General features: G+C 45.0%; 1 protein-coding gene across 1 annotated transcript in view; it reads left to right on the top strand.

Moving 5' to 3' along the window:
* The window catches only part of LOC119461797 (probable ATP-dependent RNA helicase DDX20), a 95,253-nt gene that overhangs the window by 35,620 nt on the left and 36,628 nt on the right, over window positions 1-23,005 (top strand). Inside the window, exons 5-6 of the mRNA XM_037723176.2 lie at window positions 15,324-15,469; window positions 18,544-18,679. Of these exons, the coding sequence (XP_037579104.1) occupies window positions 15,324-15,469; window positions 18,544-18,679 (282 nt within the window). The remainder of the gene's footprint in view (window positions 1-15,323; window positions 15,470-18,543; window positions 18,680-23,005) is intronic.

Raw genomic sequence — 23,005 nt, 5'->3', positions numbered from 1 at the left:
AAACTTCTCGATTTTAGGGACAAAACTAAAATCTTGAGAAGTTGTTTCAAACTAAAGGGATCAGGTTTTTCGATTTCCGAAGATTTTTCACCTCGCGTAAGAGACTTGAGAAGGAAATTATGGAATTCTGCGAAATCAAGGAAAGAATCTGGTGACAAAGTAAATCTAATTTATGATAAACTGTGAATAAATGGCGATATGTTCTACTGGGATAGGAAAATAATAGTATAGCGCCTTTGAAATCTGGTTCCGTCAATCCTGATCCAAAAAACCAGCAACGCAGCCCTCGAAGCCTGCGTTCCCGCCGAACTTGATATCCCACTTATCCTTTTTGAACATAAACGCCCGCAGCATATTGAAAAAACTGATTCACTTGAAGCCTTCCTTCTTACATATGAACCAGACTTTCTAACACTAACAGAAACTTGGCTAACAGCTGATATTAAAGATGTTGAGATAGCCCCTCCAAACTACGCCATCATCCGGAAAGGCCGGACGACACGAGGCGGAGGCATGGCCATTCTAGTAAAGAAGGGAATCCCGTTTTCAGTGTCACCCGATGTTGCAGACGTTGAGGCTATCTTTTGTAAGCTGTGTTTTGCGTCTCACACTGTAGTCGTGGGCTGCGTCTATCGCAGTCCTTATTCCGGCCTCGACACATTGCGCCGGTTGCATGAATACACGGAGCAATATGCATCAGGGTCGAGATTAATAATCGCAGGTGATTTTAATGTCCCTGAAGTGAACTGGCAGACAATGCAGCATTATTGACCCTGTGCGGATGTATTATTTGATTTTATGTTATCGTTCAACCTCACTCAAATTGTAACTGAACCTACACGTGTACAGGGATCCAGCTGCTCCATACTAGATTATATTCCTCAGCAACCACTTTATAAAAGAAGAAACTAAATTAAGTTTACTAGATGGCATTTCTGATCACAAAATCACCTTTTGCACTATACCACTTCATGACACCGTTATTCCTCAGCAAATTGTCGCATACCATGGCTACAGCAAAGCTAATGACACTAGTATACTTGATTACCTGATTAATGAATACGGCTCATTCCTGCAACTTTCACTTAACAGCAGTACGGACATCGAAACCTTGTGGCTCGCATTTAAAGTGATTATATCTCACTGCATAACCAATTACATACCAACTAGAAGAAAGAAACTTGGCAAGCGTAATCCATGGATAACTCGCGACGTTATTCATGCCAAACGTAAAGTAAGCCGAATGCGAAAATTGCTGAAAACTAAACCATTCAAGTTCACGCATCACGATCTCAGCACAGCTATCCAATGTATGAAATCAAAAATTAAGACAGCCAAACAGTTCTACTTCACTAATACATTGACAAACTTTTTGAAAACTGCTCCAACCAAGTTTTGGAACTACATTAACCCAAAGAATCGTAACGACAACGGAGCCTCAAATGAAGAAAACAGAAACTCTGCTAACGTGCTTAACAACTACTTCTGCTCCGTTTTCACAGAGGACGACGGCACAATATCACAAGCAGGATCTACTAGAAATGAGACCAGCTTGTCAGCATGGTTTTCGCAGAGGAGTTTCCATGGTCACACAACTAATTGAGCTTGTTCACGATGTATCATCAAGCATTGATCAACAGAAACAAATAGACCTAATCTTTCTAGGTTTTTCAAAAGCTTTCGATCGCGTAACACATAAGAAATTAATTTATAAACTCGAACTTACCTTGGGAAAAGGACCTATTCTCGATTGGATCAAAGACTATCTTACTAATCGCACGCAATTTGTAGAAGTAAATTAGCAACATTCAATTAAAACAAGCGTCATATCCGGCGTTCCACAAGGAAGTGTTCTCGCTCCAGGTTTATTTCTTATATACATTAATGACCTGCCACTTAATATTTCTGTCAATGTTAGACTTTTTGCTGACGATTGTGTTCTGTATCAGGTAATTAATTCGTATAAGGATTGTAGCGCCCACCGACGCTGCAACGCGGTGCGCTTTGGTCGGCGCTCCCAACCGGTGCCTTCGCGCCGACTGTCAAGGAAGTAAACAATAAAAAGAAATGCAGCGCGTGCTCGAAGCGCAAGCTCGGCACGCGCAGTGTTGTTCCAGGAGCTTGAGACGCTGGTCGTCGCAGCGTCCGCTCGGCTCGCCGCTTTCTTAGTAGGAACGATGGCACAGCTCGTTCGCCACTGTCACGTTTATTCCTACAATGGTGACCCGGACGTGATCGGCCACGGCGCTCACCACGCACACCGGCCACGGCGCTCACCGGCCACGGCACCCACCAGGCCACGGTACGAGCACGCCGGCCACGGTACGAGCACGCCGGCCACGGTGCGAGCACGCCGGCCACGGTGCGAGCACGCCGGTCACAGTACGAGCACGCCGGTCACGGTACGAGCACGCCGGTCACGGTAGGAGTACGCCGGCCACGCAGAGCAGTGACACGTCAGCTACTCTCACTCCTCGGATCATGGCCCTGCGCCTAGTGCTGACTGGCCTGACCCTGGCCCTGATGGTTCAAGCAACTTTTACGAGGACCAGTTTCGGCTCAGGGACGCCGGCAGCCTACGGCCCGCAGCCCCTTACGATGCGGACCGTCAGCGGGCTCTGCTCGAGGGAACGTTCCACCGGGCGCCCGTGCAGCAGCTAAGCCTCACTAGTCCTACCAATGATCCGGCGCCGTGTTCGATATTGGAAAGCGGCAGCGCCGTAAGTCACCGCAGCCGTGGCCCAGTGGTTAGGGTGTCCGCCTCGGCTGCGGGAGGTGGTTCGTTCGAAACCCACCGCCGGACACCCACCGGAATACAAATCGAGCACAAGCGACCCCCGGCCAAACGCCCGGCTTTCTTCAGGGGTGCTCGCTTGGGAGAAGCTCCGCTAACCCCGCCGTCCCCCTCGGGGGATTAGTTTCGAACAACCCTGCAGCCTGCAAAGGTGGTTACAACCCGGCCTGCGCGGCTCAAACTCGAGTGATGCATCGATGCACAGCGCACTGCGCGCGCAATCCCGCACACTGGTAACCTCCTCTCAGGGGCCCACAGCTCTCGCGCCTGTACAAGTACTACGCCACAATCACCTGGACCGTACACGACCATCTCCTGGAGAACTTCAATCGCCCTACCCTAAGCACCGTGACGAACGACGTCCCCGTTAAGGTCTCCAAGATCGCCATCAACCAGCTGGAGAGGCTTCCCTCCGACAACGGCAAGTTCATCTTTGAATGCACGGCCCTATCGACGCGCAGGTCACCAAGGCAACCATCGCGCTTGGTTCCATCTTCGAGGACATCTGCACGAGCAACGCCCAGTGCGAGCCTCGCGGGGCCTCGTGCAGCGAGGGCCGCTACCTCTACAAGCTATCCGAGCCCGTGAGCCTAAGTCCAAGCACCTGACCTGCCGCACCGCCACCCGCCTCGGCTAGCCCTGCGACTACTCCGAGCAGTGCATCTTCGCCCAGCTGAACAGCGTCTGCACGGACCGGTCCATCTGTTCGGCGACTGTGCTCTCGAGTTTGTCCGCTCGCTGGATGGCAAGACCTGCGACAAGCTACAGACCACCGCCGGAAACGTATTGGACAGCCCTGCAAGGCCAACAGCGAATGCCACACTGCCGGAGCTGCTTGCCTCAAGGACATCTGTGCGTGCGCCAGCCACAGCTGCACCTAAGATGCAGGCTGGCGATCCAACTTGGCTTCTCTCACTTCCTTCATCGACGTTCCGTCTGGGCGGGGGGCCTGTAGCGCCCACCGACGCTGCAACGCGGTGCGCTTTGGTTGGCGCTCCCAACCGGTGCCTTCGCGCTGACTGTCAAGGAAGTAAACAATAAAAAGAAATGCAGCGCGTGCTCGAAGTGCAAGCTCGGCACGCGCAGTGTTGTTCCAGGAGCTTGAGATGCTGGTCGTCGCAGCCTCCGCTCGGCTCGCCGCTTTCTTAGTAGGAACGACGGCACGGCTCGTTCGCCGCCGTCACGTTTATTCCTACAGGATCATCTAGCTTTGAATGACGCTTTATCATCAGTACACAAATGGTGTAACGAATGGCAAATGACTTTGAACATTCAAAAATCGGCTACACTATCAATTACGAGGAAAAAACACAGATCAGAATTCAACTACACTATAAATAACGCCACACTTAACACAGTGAAGGAGTACAAGTACCTTGGCTTGACATTAACACACGACTTTAGATGGGAACACCATGTTAACAATGTTACCTCGACCGCACAAAAAAAATTTTTCTTTCTAAACAGACGTCTCAGACTAGCACCCCCAAACACAAAGCTACTAGCATATAACACATTTGTCAGATCAGTATTAGAATATGCTAATGTTGTTTGGTTTCCTTTCACTAAAGAACTCATTAACAAACTGGAAGCAGTTCAAAGGAAGGCATAAGATGTATTTACAATAAATATAAGTTAACAGACTCACCCACGGAATTGCTAAAACAGGCCGGTATTCTTACCTTACAAAACCGAGCAAAGCTTGCGCGGTTTAAAATGATGTACCAACTTATTCATAACGAAATAAAAATAGACAGCTCAAAATACTTATCCATAACACAAACCCGACCCACCCGACATAAACACACTCTAACATTAAACGAACACCCAATTCATACGGAAAGTCATAAGCATTCATTTTTTCCTTTAAATGGAACAAGCTGGACCCTACCATTACAAACAGCCCAACCTTATCTGCTTTTTTAACATTAGTCGAAAACAAATTGCATGCTTCACAATTTTGACCTACATGTGTTACCATTCATTTCTGTGCCATTTTATTCTATTTTATTCTATATAAAATTCCAATTTATTTATAGATTATCACCTCTTGTGTAAACCTAATATTAATACCTTGTACTTTGTCATAGCTGAGTTCCATTGTTTATTTATGCTAACTTTTACCTCTTTACCAGTTGTTTATTATAAAAGCTTTTGCCTTGTATTATTCTGTTATTACTGTCTACCATTCTTTACCGCTTATAATTGTTATCCTATTTCATTACCTCTTGCTATTCCAAAGCATATGCAATGTATATGTTGTAATTAATGCTACGATTTCGTTCACCTTTGACAATTGTCTCCCTTTTTTTTTTTACTCCTCGTTCATTTTTTAATACGATTTATTTGTTTTATTATTTCTGCCAACCTTACTGTTTGTCTTTGCTAATTGTCAATGTATTGTATGTAAACTAAATATTGTATTAATTGTTATCGTAGCATTGTAAGACAACTATGTACATGCCCTTCTGCTATGATCCCTGAAGGGATCGACAGTATTAATAAATAAGTACATAAATAAATAAATATAGATATCATTTTAGCAATAGCTGTTCTCTGCAAAGGAACCGTTTAAAGTGGCTTTCTGTCTAATTCTAACAAATAAAGCCTCCACGGAAGTTCCTTCTTTCCATTGGTTCTCAATCTTGACTCAAGCCTTTATGCGGCCATCTTCTAAGGTTACCAAAGTACCATCTTTTACGGCTGTATAGTTGCACAACTTTAACTGACGAAGATTTTGAAGGTCTTCCTTGGGACAAATAACTTAATTTACTGGATTTGATGTCAGGAGGGAAATCTTTACTTTGCGCGGTACACTAAAAAAGATGTTAAATAACACTTCCCAAATTAAAAAAAATCTTGTTTTACTGTGAGTAGGAAGCTTGGTAAGGCAGAAAAGGTGCAAAAAGGAAATCCAGGTGGCAATGCTGCCCGTACTGGCTTGTCAAAATGTCGTGGATTTCAACAGCATTTGCATAGATCTATTGTTAGCTGTTTACTGCATTATCAGTGAACCAAAGGCTTATTTGGCGTCAAAACGGCCCAAATACAAGAGGAAGTAAAAAAGGAAGTCCTGGACGTCAACATTTACTTGAAGGCACTGAGGTTTTAAGAACAAATTTGGAGAAATTTGAAGTCCCAAAAATTTTTTTGTCTTCATTTATGATTTATGCAATCATCAACATTGTTTAATGACGGAATCAATAAAGCAAATTTGAAAAAATACTTTATTATCGTTAACAGGTGTAAAGTGGGTTGCAAAAGAGAATCTATATAGAGAAACTGTTTCAAGCTTAAAGATTTTAACATGTCTATCATACATGACTATTGTAATGCTACATTGACTAAGCGCTCTAACCTATGGCAGTTTGGTAAAAAATTTTAAGGCTAGGCCAAGAAAATTTCACCCGATTGCGACCGGCGACGGGTGGACGACATTACCTAGGTCATGTGTGGGATGGCGAAACATCACAGGCCGTACAGTCGCACCGGTCAAAGCCTAAGCAGTCTTCCCCCTGACCACAAACGAAGAATTTGCGCATAATCTTGCTTAATGCAAGAAGACTTGCAAATAAATCTGATAAACTGGAAGACGTTATCTTTGTGTCTGACCCTCATATTTTATCTGAAACGGAAACGTGACTTACAGCGCATATCAAAGGTTCCTAAATAATTCCACAATCGCACAATATATTAAGACGTGACCGTAATGGACGAGGAGGAAGCATTGCAATTTTAACAATGAAAGATTTACATTGCATAAAACTTGATGACATTCCAGACCACGAAAGCCTTTCGTGCAAAATCACTTAGGGAAATTTTTCTACTCTTTTCGGTGTGGTTTACAGGGTGCCCAAAAGTCCTGTGTCACGCATGGAATCTGTGGTCTACTACTTAGAGCGCATGCTCAAACCCAACCAGAAGCTTGTGCTCGCGGGCGATTTCAATTTACCCGGCATTGATCAGAATACCCCTACCATTTTGCGACCTGAAAATAGCGCACACCTTCTTCTTGACTCCTTCTTTTATCATGGCCTCGAACAGATTGTAAGTGTACCAACACGTGTCACAGCAGCAACACAGTCCACTCTTGACCTTGCGTTTCTAAACAAATATTTTCGAGCATTACAAGATTAGTACCACAGGTGGTAGTGCCGGTCACAAGCTTGTACACATGAAGCTTCGAATTGATAGCAAGGACCGGAAACACTCAGTTCAAACCTTTCATGATTTCGCTAATGCAGATGTTGAATCCATCCTTGATAGCTTGCGTTACTCCTTTGGTGAAATTGAAAATGGTGGAGAAGTCTCGTATCTCTGTGGTAAGTTTAAAACTCTAGTTGTACAGTCGAACCCGCTTATAATGATACCGGTTTTAACAATATATCGGTTATAACAATGAGAAGCTGCTGCACCGTCAACTTTTGTATTTTATTTATTTATTTCACATACTTTCAAGGCCCGAAGGCGTTACAGAAAGGAGTGAAGTCAAAAACAAAAAAATAATGCAGTAAAAATACAAACAAAAATATTAACAAATGGAATTCTGAACAGCGGTCTTGAAATTGGTAGGGTCAGTGACGAGTGCGGCTGATGCGGAAAGGCGATTCCAGTCCGTGCTTGTCCTAGGGATGAATGAGTCACTGTACCGGTTTGTGCGACACAAAGGCACCCACCCCGACTTTAAGGCTGTGGTCAGTGCTGGACGAAATATAAGACGGAGGGGCAAGAAGGGTTTCTTTTAAAAGGGGGTTCAAATGAAAAACTATAGTGAAATAACCCGCCTACTACAATGCCCCCATGCCACATTATCGGTTATAATGATGAAGTCTGGCTACTGTGTGTCCGTGCCGAAGGAGAATGGAATGCGAAATCCTTGAAAAGAAAAAAAAAAAAATTTGAGCCGCTGCACGTCGCCGCGCTGTTTTCCAGCCTTCTCCGCATCGCCAGCCTCGCGCGCCTCTCTCCCGTCGCCCTTCCACCGCTCCGAATACGTATGGGCTGCGCCTATAGCTCTACGCTACGCCACCCTCCGAAACAAGAATGGACTGCGCTAATAGCAGATAGCGCTCAGTTCTTGCTGCGCATTCCTGCCCACGGATAAAGTTGCTCGTGCTCATCTTTGTTGGTTCCGTCAAAGTCGTTCCGGGCCACGGGGTTTCGCCCGTGGCCCGGAACGCCACTGAAACGGAAGATGGATGATCCACCTGCTGATCATCGGCATTGCACAACGTTGCCGGTGAAGAAAATGCGCACTGCTATAGATTTGGAAATGAAATGCTTCAAACCGATGAGGCGATCGTCGCAAATGTGCTTGCATCGGATAGCGACGGCAGCGATGACGCGGTAGCACAGGCTGCCTTATTGTTGTCCTCGCAGGAGGCCCTGCAGATGATTCAGTCCCTTCGGGGCTTCGTTTTCACGAGGGACCGTCGCGAGATAAGGATGTCGGCAAGCTTTGCCTCAAGCAAACAAGGCTGACGGACATGAGGTTTTCTCGGGCAAGCCCGTGAGAAGTTCGTGGCGAGATGCTTGTGGCGATCTCGCCCCAGCATTTCTTCTGGATTTCTCAAGCTGAGAAACTACCGTGGCAACCTTCTCACATTTTTTTAAAAGGCCGCTTTTGAGGCCACCAAAGCGATGCTTCGGCGGAGCTCGCATGCCACTTGACGCCCATGACCCCTCTTTGCAGTTGATATAGCAGTGCCATTCTTTAACGCCGACAGCTGTGGCTTGTTACATGTGATCGGAGCGCGCAGGGAGCAGAGCTAAACAGTTAAACGAGTAAACTTAATCAGCAGCCGGATGGTGGTGGGGATGTGCACTGGCCTCCCCACTATTATAGTCTTCTCACTACAGCTCTGCCGTCCCCCTATTTCGATTTTTTCATGCAGCTCGGTTATAACAATTATCGGTTATAACTATGGAATTTTCGTGCTACAGTCTAGACCGCTTATAACGTAAGTTGCCGTAGTCGCGAATATCCGCACTATAAGTGGTACTGCACTATAACCAAAGCAACAATTTTCAAGGCCCGCACATATGCAAAACATGTGCACCGAGCCGCCACATGGCAGTGAGACAGGTCAGCAAAACACGCAATGAAGAAAACTAATACCAAAATGAAAAGACAATAAAGGCATAAATTTGGTGCGGCATGTTCGCACACGCAGCAAACACTGCTGGCACGTTTACATTGACAAATGTGTGAATCTATAAGGCATGTTGTAAAATTTGTGAAACAAGAAGCAAGCAATGGCAATAACAACAAAAAGACAGTATGTCACCTTGACAAAAGCACTCAAAAACAAATTGTATAAACAGAAGTAATTTACGTGACAAATAATGCAGCCAAATCAGACTGATTAAATAGCGAAATGTCTAGGCCCAATTTATAAAATTTGTTTACTAAGTGTGGCAAATTATTGTTTAGTGATTGTAGGCCATACGTGGAACGGCAAGTCCGAACTTTCCTAAGTTCAATCCTCCGTGTGTCATAGGGGGAAGTACTTCTTTCTAAATTTGCAATTTCCGTAAACAAGAAGTTCCTTTGCTTAACACCTAAAGAATACGCTTGCACATGCCTATACCGGTATAGATGGCTAAACTTTTAACAGGTTGTATCTCTTGACCAACTGCGACATAGGCTCACAATGGGCAAAGTTTGCAATAACACGCAGAATTCTTTCTTGAGCTTTTATGAGTCTCATAACATTTCTTTGTGGGGTTATGCCCTATACTAAATTACAGTAATTTAAAGGGAAAGAAAAAGGGATTTGTACGTTAATAACTTCACGGATTGTAGTACAGTAGTAGATAGCAATTTCTGTTCAATATGCCTGTAATAGATCCTAATTTTTGTGATTTAATTCACATGGTCTTCCCACATTAACATCTCAGAAAAGTAAACACCAAGAACCTTTATATAGATTTAACAATTTCAATTTTCGAAGAACAAAAAGGGACGTTATATTCTGCAGGGAATTCGTCTGTTTTTAGCTCTAAAAGTTACTGCTTTAGTTTTATTTGTATTCATATTTAGCTTGTTTTTTTCATCCATGAATCTAATTTTTCCATAACCTTATTCACCTTTGAAAATGCCTCATCTGGAGTCGAAGAAGCTACAAAGATGCTGGTGTCATCAGCATATATTACATATTTAGGAACAGGAGAAATGTGTACAATATCATTTATGTAAAAGTTGAAAAGTAAGGGACCAAGAAGACTTCCTTTGGAAACCCCGGAAATTATTTTCATTTTTGCTGACATTTCATCCACTATGTAACGAATTGGCATCTAATTGATAGATAACTCCTTAAGAGTTCGAGAGGTATACCATAGTGGCTTAATATTGTCAAAAGCGTACTGTGATTTAGATACTCGAACACCTAAGTGCCAACAACCACTAAACACCAACAACCACTATATTATTCTCAAGGCTTCTGAGCAAATATTCTTTTTGGTCAAGCAAAGCAAGCTCAGTGGAGCGGTGTTTTTGGAAACCATATTGAGCTTTTGTCATGATGTTGTTATTATTACAGAAATTCAAGAGTCTGTTTAAAATTATTCGCTCAAGACCCTTCGAAAAGGCTGGAAGAATCGATTTGGCCTGTAATTTGTACCACTATTTTTGCTACCTTTTTTATCCAACGGAATCACCCGTGCTATCTGCATCTTAAATGGAAAGACACCTGTTGATATACAAAGATTGAAGATGGGCTCAGTAATGTCAATTACATACTTTATGGGCTTAATCTGTATACTGTCTCTGTATCTGTATCTGGCTGGAGGAGAATATGGAGCTGGCATTCCCGAGACCCAGCGTACCAGTAAATGTACTTGGAGCTAGATTATTGTCTTTGTGTACAAAATATGAATTGAAGGCATTTACCATGTCCACACCAGTGAGGATCACTCCATCATCTAGAAATACTTGGTCCTTGCGCCAGTAAACACTATGCATCATCATCATCCATCATCTAGAATCTTATTGATGGGCACAGTCCTTTCATGCCTATTTAACTCTTTCCGTACCGTGCCCATTGGGCATGATTAGCCCTCTATTGATGGTTTGAAACGCCACTTTCGAGACTTTCCGCACCGCTCACGGACATACTGCGCTATCGGATGTGAAGGAGAACTATATTTTAGTTTTATAAGCAGTTCGCTATTTTCCCGCGAGGCAGTAATTTTCAAATGCGCTCCGAAGTTTCGCGATCGTCAAAGGAGAACGCAAAAATGTCCGGCTCCTGAAGTGGCGCGCGCGCTTCGGGAGATCGCAGATATCGCGATTCCGCTGCCTCTGCAGCTGATCTTATCGATACATCGAATAGCAGTGAGTCAGAGGACGCTGACTTTTGGTCGGACTTCGTGTCTGAAAATGACGATGACGCAAACCAGCCCGGAATATCGATGGCTGCAGCCCGGCGCACCCAACTGCAGTGCTTGCAGTTAAATTTTTGTAGTGAAATACCTGTTCAATGAAAACTTTATTTTTTTTTTTCGGAGATAGGCCCGGGCCTAATAGATGGCAGTACATTTTGTATATCTCATAATTTTCGTTACATTTTTTCTTAGTAGATACAAGCATGTCTTTACAAATGTTCAATTTTATCGCACAATCTTGACTTTAACAATTTGTATGACATACATCTTGTTAATAAAACTTTTATGTGTGAAAAGTGCATTCATTTTGCTTTCTGTTTATGTAATACATTAAATACTGAGTGCAGTAGTTCCTTCAGTAAAAAACATCTGCGTAACGTACAAAATGCACCTATTTTCCCCATGGTAGGGAAAGAGTTAACAGATTGTTTAGTTGATTCTATAAATGATCCGGCTGTCCTGAACACCTAGAAAAGGATACCAAATAGTAACTGTCCTTGGCCTTTCGTAGTTCCTTGTTAAGTGTGTTTCAAAATTTCTTGAATGCCATAAGGTCAACCTCATCGCGCGTCCGAATAAATTTTTGGAACATTCGGTGTTTCTTATGGGAACTGCTACACACTTTAGTAACTTTATAGACAAAGTGTTTTTTTGTAAACAGAAAGAAATACCTCTAAAAATGCCTCATATGCTACGTTAACATCTGTTTCATTGACAATGTCATCCCAAGAAAGTTGGCTAACATCAGAATAGAAGGACTCCAAGGCTGCCTGCATCACAACTTCGTGACTAAACATAGCTCTGGCGTCCAACAGAACGGGTGAGCCTGTTTTGATGGAACAGCAAACGGCCATGTGATCACTTATCAAGTATGTAAGAACACAACTGTTAACACGTGACATATAATTTCTCATAAGTAAGTCAAGAATTATTTCCATGGATGATGTTAGCTGAGTCAGTATGGTATGGTATGATAAACTTTATTAAGGTCCTGAAGATCAACCCTTAGGATGACACAGGCGGCTCCCACGTCGGGACAGTAAGGTTTAACCTTACCGCCGTGTCGTGGGCCTTCTGGACGGCCTGTACTTGATCTAAAAGATCTCCACTGTGAAGCACTTGCTGCCACCAGTCTCTTTCCTTGTCGCAGTCTGTGAAAGCCACAGGACATTGCCAAAGCAAATGATCCAGAGTAATGATGCCATTGCACTTCTCGCAATTGATTGGTACCTCTCTTTCTGGATAGAGCTTGTTAATAAAGCTGAGTCGGTGAAGTTATAGAATTTGTGCAGCCATTGCTACTCAAAACAGTTTCAAGATCAAAGTTTTTGACATTGTCAGTGCTCATATCAATATTGTAGTCACCTCCGAGCACCAAATTATATCCATTTTCATTGGTAAAAGCATGAATACCCTCAAGAAAAGCAAGAAAAATAGGCATGGAACAATCTGCAGGGCGATAACAAGCGACATTAATAGTTCCACGTACTTAAACACATCCAGCTTCATAATGGGCAGTCAAACAAGAAAATTCAGTCATGTAACTAGCTTCTAAAGAATTTTTAACTAGCAAGAACACACCACCTCCTCGGCGATTTAACTTATGTACAAAAAAAGTTTGCATTTCTGGAAGCTTGAAGGTGTCAAATGTACTACGCTGCCATGTTTTTGTGGGCATTATCACATCAAGGCAGTTTTACAGTGTAGAAAAACATTCAAGCTCAGCGGCCTTACTACCGATTGGCATAACATCTAAGTGCAAAAAGTTGCAAAAAAAAAGTTGTTTTACGAGGCTGAAAAACGCAAGAAAATTCTTCTAGTGTTATGTGACTTAGGTGTACCATATTTCAAGGGAACTTTCGATGGAAAAGAAGATCACTTGCTTAAGGGTTAAGTTGATCTCACATCTGATAACGTGCGCAGGTTCTCCGCGTCTTCTTTGAACTAGAACCTTCCCATTTTTGTGCCAGACGAACCGGAAGCCTGATTTCTTTGACCATTCCTTTGTGATTGCCATCAGAGTCCTAGAGCGTTTTGTCATGTTTTTGCTTATAAAAATGCCCTCTTGTCGTTGTCTTAGAGTCTTACTTTTTTCTAACCAGGCATCTCTAGTTTCCTGCCTCGTGAACCGCAAAATACGTCCCCATACTTTTTTGCAGCTAGCCTGTGAAGAACCACGACGTCGGTTTGAGCAAGCTCTTGCATGCCAAGCTTTCCCGCCACATCAGTAACTTTACTTAAGAGATTTCCCCTTCCGAGTTGGCGACTCCGTGAATCTAACTGTTTAGACACCTGCTGCGCCATTCCAAATCATCAAGATCCAATCTTAACTGAGTCATGTCAGCGGCATCCAGGTCATTCTCAATTTTATCGACTCGGTCTTTGATACCTTTTTATCTTTCCCGTGTGCATTCAAATGTTCTTGTATGCGATCAAACTGATCCGACATCGCTCAAATTGATTGCTTGATACCATCCACTTTCTGGTTTAGAGGGAGGAGAGCCGTCAGCTTGAGGCTCATATCAGTGATCAGGGCTAACAGACCAGCATCTCCTTTCTGTTCCTGGCTTTCAAGGTGTGCTTTCATACTGCCCGGATGGCACATCTCACATTTCCAGTTCTTTTTCCTTTGTGGTCTCTTAATAGCAAAAGCTTCCTCGTTTAGCCCAGAGCAAGTAACACCATGAAAACTGAATTCACAAACAGTGCATACAATTGCGTTTTCATCATCACGTATGACGGAGCGGCAAGTATAGCAGTGGGTCATGTTTCAAATCAGATCAAAACAGCTACACTTGTCATGCAAAATGGCAGCAGCGTCAAACAGAAAAAAAAGGGAAAAAAAAGAAGTATTAATATAAATGATGCGACCAACCTGCAGTGTATCAGAACGGTTTAGCAAGGTGTTGCTGCCTCTGCCACTGCTGCCAAAAATGCGAAGCCAGAAACACGCCTTCCGGAGCAGTACTCCGACACGCGTATATTGCCAGCAGCGGTTTCCGGGTGTCCATAGGAAGCACCCTTTTTCCTCTTGTTTGACAGGCGCAGCGATAAGCAAGGTGCGCTGATCCAGTCGAACAGCTGCTGATAGAAGTCAAGCGTGGCAGCTAGGCATTCCTGTCACGTCGTCAGCATCTGCAGTGTATCAGAAGAACCTTGTTCCAAGGTGTTGCTGCCTCTGCCGCCATTACAATTATTTCATTATGAAATATTTCATTATAGGCAGGGAAGTGCAGCTTTTCTTCCCCGCCTCCCCCAATCTGTTGGAAATAAAGATATATTCATATTCATATCCCGTCTCATATAATCTGTTTGGAGCATATTTTGTGACATCAAGTTGCATGCAGTTGGTGGCATGCTGATAGGCACGGGAAGCATAAAGAAGTACTTATCGGGGTAATGAGTACTTTTCGCCCCAAGAGTGGCCAGTGCAGTTGGTAGCTGTTGATCAAGACAGCACAGCTTCCAAACAGCCCCTCTTTATTGGGTATCATGAAGCATTCCACTTAAGCCGGCAGGAATTGTGATAATTCAGAAACTTCCTACGACCATTGCTTACAACGTGATAAGATTGGTCGCTAAAACATTGGCAACCAGGAGCCCATATACCAGGCATGTGCCCCCCCCCCCCCTCTGAAATTTCAGTGTACCAGAATCCGCGAATCTTCCGTTAAAAGCCATTCTGATGGTGTAACAAGGAAAGGAGGGTACGTGCTTCAGGCAAGTCTGCACACAGGCAGGTTCCTGAACCAGGCGAAACCTGGTTTCTGGGTATATGTCACTGTGATCTAAAAATGATGTGTTGCCTGTCAGTATTTGCTGTGCCAAGTTTGTTGATGCCGGTCTGCTGCATCTAAAGGTAAATCATATTTAATAAAAGGCATATGTGTCTCTGAAAAGATACGTGCTCAGGGCAAGATTTTTTTTTTTTAATGCATGCTCTTGCTTGCCTTCCCCACTTCTTTCTTTTTTTTTTCACTTTGGTGTCGTGTCCTTCAGGGTTTTACAAACTTCACAGATTGGCCGGTATGAACTTGTCATTCATATGGTATTCGGTATTCTATCTCCTCATGAATGAGTCGAAGAGTCCCACTGGCAAAGGTCAGCTACACTAGTGCATGTGTTCACTGCAATGTTCATGCAGGAAGCTGTGGGCATCGCTACCAGAGAGGCGGCAAGTGGTGGCAACTAGCGCCACCTACCCCCCAGGAGTGGCGCGCATCCTGGAAGAGGAGCTGCTTCACAAGCCCATGGTTGTTCGTCTGGAAGCTGACACACCTGCTCTGCTGGGTGAGCACTGTTGTCTCTAATGAGCTTAATGTTATTTCCAAAAACCAAAATTGCACATAGTACCTTATTGACTCGCCTAGTGGTTGCACTTTTTTCTTTGAAAATTGGTGTGAAGAGTCGGGAGGGTGCAATAATCTGTGAAGAAGGCATTAGTTGCTGTATTAGGGGCGAAGCTCCTTATGGCGGCACCCGTTCCGTCCCCGTCGTAGTAGTAGTAGTAGTGTGTAACCAGTCTTAGAAAAATGACAAAAAAATTCCGAAGTTGTGTCCGTAGCGCGGAATCGAACCAGGGACCCCTCGCTTCCGAGCGCGCGGCGTTAGCCCACTACGCCACGAAGCGGACATGGACAAACGCACCACGATGGCTATAAATACCCAACATTAACGAAAGGCCGCGTTTCTAGCGCGTTTCTAACGCGTTTGTGCTAGCGCGTTACGGCCCGTGTAAGAAGCTGGTGTAAGAAGCTGGTGTAAGACGCTGTGGCCTCTCCACCTTACCTTCAACGCGTTTCGAACGCGCTGCCCAAAGCGGTGGCAAGTCAAGTTCTAGTCGAGGAGCGTTGTATATAACTAATTTCGGTGCTAATTAGTTATATACAACAATTAATCTAGCGCAGTTACATGGCTACTGAACATGTAAAGTTTGTAGCTTCTCAGGAGATAATCTCATATCAATTTTCAAATCGCGCGAAAAGTTCTAGGCTCTGCAGCACAAGCAAGTTTCTGTCTTTTTCGCTGAGAAACTGAAACTGGGTGCTTTAGGAGTGCAGGAAAGCACATTCACAGGAGGCGGCTGAATTCACGGAAATGACTCAATAAATGACCAAAGAGTGCCAGAATTTTTACTGTTACAAAAAGCACTTCTTAGTCATGATCGTTATCAGTTTGTGTGAAAAGTCATGGTGCTTTCGGCTTCTGATTGTCATTTTGCTTTTACAGCGAAGCTGTTGAGGGCTCAGTCTCCGATGGTCATGTCCACGTGTAGAAAAAAAAAACTCTCATTGGCCGTATGCTGTATGTGCGAGTGAAAGCGCGCGAGGGCGAGGGGGCACGCGCTTTGCGACTTCTTCCGTCGCGCGAAGGGCCGTGGGGGGACGGGAGGGAGGGAGGGGAGGCGACGTTTAGCTGCGGCACCAAATGCATATCTTGCGACCGGGCTTTTTGTTTTGCACTTTTAATATTGATCTCAGAAGATTTAACATAAAAGGCATGCACTGTCGATGTTTTGTTTCATGACATTTGTTTATGGGCTGTCATTCTCAAAATTCTGAGGAGCTGTATAAACTTGGACATGTTGCAGCACCAGCGACGCTCAGAACTGTTGTCGACGGAGGTGACATTTTGCCCACGTTCGCATCGAACGCATGCAGCGTTGTTGACGTGTTTATGAAGAACGTGTCAACCTTTGCCTTACGCCCTATGGTGGTGTACCGTAGCAACCATAAGGCCATGGTCCCTGTGGTGACTAAATAAATGAAAGCCACTGGATCAATAGTATTTCTTTTCTTTAATAGTTCAAATAACCAATTATCCCATCAAATCTTAATAGTCCTAATTGGAAATACATTATTCCCACCATAGTACAGCTTCACTGGTCTTCCATCTCCACCCCAGTGGAAGGGCTGACAGTTTCTTTTTTCTATGCATATATTATGCATGTGTTCAGGCTAAATTAGAGGTGTTCTGATTGTTTGTGTCTTTGTCTCAAGGACGCCGCGCCGCAGAGGCAATGCCAGCGGCGTGCATACAACATCATATAAAAGTAATTCAGAGGCTGACGATGGTTACCCAGCGATGCTACCAACCAAAGTGGCTGATATTTTGTCAGCGCGTTAGAGAACGAGGCCTTTGGTGGCTTTGAGAGAGCAGCAATAAATAATGGTTTACTGTCCCTTAGAGGAGTGTTGGTTGAAAGTTTTTTTCTGCTAGAATTTTGAGCTCATAAAAATTTTGTTTATGGTAATTCACTGCCCTGAAATGGGTGAGTTCAACATTTCGCTGAGTGTACATCTGTGCATTGTTTCATTATGTTGACCAAGTTAAAATAGGTGCAACTTATATGTGAATTTTTTCTTTGAAACTCTGAAGAAGGGGGGGGGGGCAGTTGACTCATACAAAGGTGTGAAAAATCCGAAATATACGGTAATCAAATTTAATTTTCAGTCTACCGCTGACCTCACTTACTGCGAAGTGCTGAATGAATTTCAGGAGACTGATAACTAATTGGGTTTATTTCTCATCTAAGACTCATCTATGATATACAGGTACACCTTATGCCAATCTTTTTGGTTGTACAATTGGGTGAAAATGGTTGCTGGGAGCCTGCTGTCTGAGCGGCTTCCCTGGGCTCCACGCTGTTAGGGCGTGTTAGGGCGTGAAGTGCTCAGATGGCATTCTTGTAATGTCTTCTTGCATTCCTGCATTGGCCATTTTAATGTACCACAGTTACATCGACCACTAGCATCATCTTTAAAAGCTTAAGAGCCTCGAAAAGTTGAGAGACACTGGACCAATTTAAGGAAGCTTCTTCCCACTCAGTTGGGCTAGCTGATGCGGTCTCAGATGGCCCTGCGCAGTCTTCACTGTCGGTGCTCATGAAGGGCGCTAGGTGTGAAACAAATTGGAAGTTTGGAAGTGGTCAGGTTTCAGAGCCGAGCTTTGGAGCAGTTTAAAAAGCTCCTCACCAGGTTTGGCCATTTTAAACAAACATAGCGTATACGTCATGCGCTGACAATCTTGTCTGCAAATTCTTACAGTGCAGCTAGTCACAAAAATAGCTGAAAAACACCTTTCGAGGGAGCCCTGCTTCCACCCAGAGAGTCAGTCACAGACTCTTTGCAATGCCCGCCTCCTGGCCAGCATTGTCTCCTCCAATATCGAACTGATTTAAAATTTTGTTTCGGTAAGACACTCCTTAGACATGGCTAGTTTCCAGTGTAATAACCAAAATTTGCAATGGGGCCTGGTCCGGGGCCCTTCCAAGAGCTAAGGTTTTCACGGCATGTTGTGCTGGGCAGCTCTGAGGGGCTTTGCCAAGAAGTCCAGGAGTCTTCCCTTGCTCACAACTGCTGCAGGTGTGTCGCAGTGGTACTGCTTGGCAGAGGGCACGGATGAGGCGGCCTGGTTCTCGCGGAAGCTGCGCACCCTGGACAAACTCCTTCGTCAGATGCCCTTCTCTCAGTGCCTGGTGTTTCTCAACTCACAGGCCAGGTATGTGCTGCTCCTTGCCGCTGCAGTACAGTCTTGAAGATAAGGGTGTGCGAATACCGAATACAGTTCGTAGTAGATTTCATATCGAATGTCAAATAGCATTAGGTTAAAAAAAGCTGATAACCGAATGAAATGTCAAATATCAGAAAGTTTTACACAAATTTTTGGTCTTACAAACTTTGTGCAAAAAAACAGTGCTGCACATGCTCAAGAGTCCACTCATACTGCATAACAAAAATGTTGCTGGCTGTCAGTGACTTGGGTATCATATTTGCACGATTGTAAGTCAACTTTTCATATATATTTTTTTCTAAATATCCAAAATAGGGAGTCGACTTATAATCGAAGCTATAGCATGGCACCGCCAATAAAGGCAAGGTAATGAGATTGATGAGAGACGCTATGGTGTAGTTATCATTTTATGTTCTAAGGATCTAAGGATCTGTTTGTAGCATTTGGCTATTCCATGCGCTTGTTTAGAAGGATTTTAAATTTTTTATAATTTTTGCTGCACCCACGGTGCTCATGGGAGAGTGTTAATTCTTGATGGAAGGGCCACTGTTTCAGTCATGGTGGCACTGACGCTCGGAATGGCGGTGCTTCTAGAATTATCAATTGTCGATGAAAGAGCCAACGCTGCTCATGCGTTTCTATTTGTCTCTATGTTTGATGCGTTTGAATTGACTGCTGGCCACATTTTACTGTTGTGCTTTGTCAGTCGTCATGAGTACTCCGGGTTCAATAAAAGTTCAGCCATCATTCACGGCAACATTTGAAAGGTTGCATTCTTTATGCTGAAAAAATGAAGCAACTGCAAGGCGGGCCGGGCCGCAAGTTCGACATTTCAGAACAGGTAGTGCAGGAGTAGTGGCTACAGCGGGGCGAAATATTCAGCTGTGACTGCAAATGAACAGGTTTCTGCACGCTGAAGTTGGGACGCTTTCCGGAGTGGGGGGGAGGCCAAACTCGCCATGTATGTCACTAAAATATGTGATCAGTCCTTGCCAATGATTTGCAGCATGGCCACGCAGCAAGCCTGGGTATTAGCTCTGGACATAGGGATATCCAGGACAAGCTTTAAAGCCAGCACTACTGGGGCATTGAAGTTCATGAAGAGGGCTGGTTTCTCTCTGCGCTGGCACACCAGTGTATTCATAAGAGAGTTAGTATCAGTTGCCGCTGCCCAGTCACGCATTTGGACATTCATCTAAAAATTCCACCTTCTTATCAAGCAGATAATTGATGGTGTGCTTACACACGCTGCTCCTTTCTTCGCCATTTTGTAATTCAAACATTTCATGTGTCCTCTGATTTTCCTATTTTCGTAAAATCGTTGTGTCGCTGAGTTCTGGAATGCATCGGCACTCTTTGCAGTGTAAAGTGAGGTTGCTGCCTGGCCCGGTTTTTAGTTTGCATGTTCCTGCAGCTGGTCATTAATGTAGCGGCTGGTTTGTCCGCTGCATTAATTTGTACTATTATAATTTGTAGATGCTCCAACTAGCCCGCGTCAGCGCCATAGTTAAGTCTTTTAAAGACCAGCTCTGCCGTGAGTACAGTGAGTCGCTCAGGGGGGAAGGTCGCAGACCTAGCCAACTGAGCATGTAAAAAGAGCTTCCTTGTTGAATGTTTGTGGTTGGGTGCTTTCAGCATGGGTAGGTGTTCCACGCGATGTCGTGGTGCATTCGCTTGCCAAGTTCGGGATTTTGCTGGATTACGATGTGGGGCTGTGGGACCGCAGCAGCGATTTCTTCGGCACCACTAGTCAGGACCACGGTGTAAGAAGAACAGGTGCTTCGACGATGCGTGGGCCACTGGGGAGAAATGCATGCTGGTACTTTGCGTGAGCACTGCTGCATGGCAGTGCACGTGAGGAGGCTGAAAAAGCGAGAAATTTGAGCCTGTAAATAATTGTTGCTGCGCCTAAAGTGCATTGAAAAAATTAGAACTAACTTGTTCGCTCTTCCTGACTTCCACTGCAGTCGTGAAATCCCCTCAGGCACTGTAACAGGCGAAAAAGCCTCCCACAGTGCGTTTGCATTGCTTGCTCTTGCAGATGGCCTGTGACGATGCCTGTGAGCGTTAGCAGATTCGGTATAAGCAGGTGACAAGCTTTTATATTTGCAACATATTTCTTGGCCATTGAGGACTTAGTGATCCGTGCTCTAGGTAAGAATTACTCTATTTAAATTATGGAAAACAACAAATGGGGCTATTAGCAAGACCGGACAGAAAAGAAGTTTGCCTCTCCAGTGGTGACGTTGCCTGGCAGAGACGGACTGAAACAAATTGTGGGCAATAAGTGTTTCGTGCCTAACTGCAACAGCAGGTAGTACTCGTGCAAAGTTTCGGCCTTCAGATGCCCAAAACAGGAGAGACTGCAAGTGTCGCAGGATGCCATGTGCAGACTAAGTCCTGCGACGAAGAAACTACATGTATGCTATACTGCTCAGCACACTACCTTCACGTGAAATTTAAGCGGTAATGAAGCGACCAGGGATTGTGAGTCCTTGTTCAAATAGAACTAGTGTGAGGAAGAAGAGCAGTCAGCAGCATCGTGAACGTGTGGCTCAAGAGGGAGAGCTTATGCTGAGACTGTGTTGTCGTTAGGCCTCCTACCAGTGGCAACTCATCTGTTGCAATCATCATCATCATCAGCCTTATTTATGTCCACTGTAGGCCGGAGGCCTCTCCCTGTGATCTCCTATTACCCCTGTCTTGTACTAGCCGATTCCAACTTGCGCCTGCAAATTTCATAACTTCATCACCCCCGCGAGGATGCCAGTTCTGCCGTCCTCGACTGCGGTTCCCTTCTCTTGGTATCCATTCTGTAACTCTAATGGTCCACCAGTTATCCATCCTAAGCTTTACATGGCCTGCCCAGCTCCATTTCTTCCGCTTAATGTCAACTAGAATATCGGCTATCCCCGTTTGTTCTCTGATCCACACCGCTCTCTTCCTGTCTCTTAATGTTAGGCTTAACATTTTTCGTTCCATCGCTCTTTAGATAAACATACTCCTTTACAGACTCTAGAGGCTAACTGGCGATCCTGATTATATACCTCATTATATAATTGGTGGAAGTGCAGGGTAGCCGTCACAAGTACCATCCTGGAACTCTGCTCTCGGACACTGTGAGCTACCATGCCCAACGCCGCCCAGCAGACATCATTGCCACAACCCATCATTATTTCTGGTGCTCTTTGCCAGGGAGATCCGCCTACTTTCAACAGTACAGACGACAGTGACACCGAAGACTGACTCTCTTCGTACGTGAGGGTGAGTGCGCACAACTTCTGGGACGGCGCCACGGAGTTGACCAACGCTATTTCTACCTCATGGACGTTGCGAACTTGTGGTTTAAAAATCATAGGCGACATGTCGGAATTTCCGACATGGTCAGGCTTCATGATCACCTTCACTGATGTCTTTGGTCATCCGGCTGTCCACAAGTTACACACCGAACAATGTTTGCGCGAGTGGGCACAGCAACCGGTGAGACACTGACGAGCTACATAGAGGACTGTCACAAGTACGTCAGCGCCTGTTACGTTTGCTTGATGAAGCAGAATGAGCACATGAATGCAAGATGCATTACCAAGACAACGTTCATTGAATATGAAGTTTAAATAAGATTTACCACACGTTGAAAATACAACTCTCTTTCTACATGGAATGCGTCCTCCCTAGCTATGTTTTGTGATCACACTACCACGTTAACCAACGTCTGTGGGGAGATTGTTTATACGATAGCATCGGGGTGCTTACAGTACCGGTAATGTCCGTCACGGATATCGTCACCACCCGGTCTGTGGTCCGTCGTCACAACCCGGTCGACGTCAGTTGTCGCTGGTGTCCGGCGTCACCGGCGCCCCGGCTGACGTGACAAAGGTGCAGTCACTGAGGAGTTGTTGCGCTCTGGCAGAGCGGGACTCCCGGCTCAGCTTAGTTTCGTAGACGGGATGGTGGCTGGCTGCAGCCAGCCTTCGTGCGTCCGCGTTCAGCGGCTTGAACGCTGACGTGTTCTTGTGGGTAGGTCCGGGTCAGCGGTAGTTCTGGAGGCGGCGGTCAGCTGCTGTACTCGGGCAGGATGTCGTTGGATCGCCAAGTTACTGGAGCAGGACCCAGAGTGGCATTCTCCGGCAGTCTTCTTCGGCAACGCTGCGCCCCGACCACCACATCCTTCCATGCGAGTGCCCCTTCTCCAAGATGGCGTGTCCATGTGCTCCCTTCACTTCTTCCTTTTTCCAATGTCTTCTTGTGTGCCTTGGTTCGTATCGTCTCTTTCTCTTCCTCTTTCTTTGTTTGCGCTTTTCACTCCTGACAAAG

This window comes from Dermacentor silvarum, chromosome 8 (genome assembly GCF_013339745.2).
Source record: "Dermacentor silvarum isolate Dsil-2018 chromosome 8, BIME_Dsil_1.4, whole genome shotgun sequence".
Taxonomy (NCBI): domain Eukaryota; kingdom Metazoa; phylum Arthropoda; class Arachnida; order Ixodida; family Ixodidae; genus Dermacentor; species Dermacentor silvarum.
Note: the sequence above shows the minus strand (reverse complement) of the source record. Positions and strands in the feature narration are given on the sequence as shown.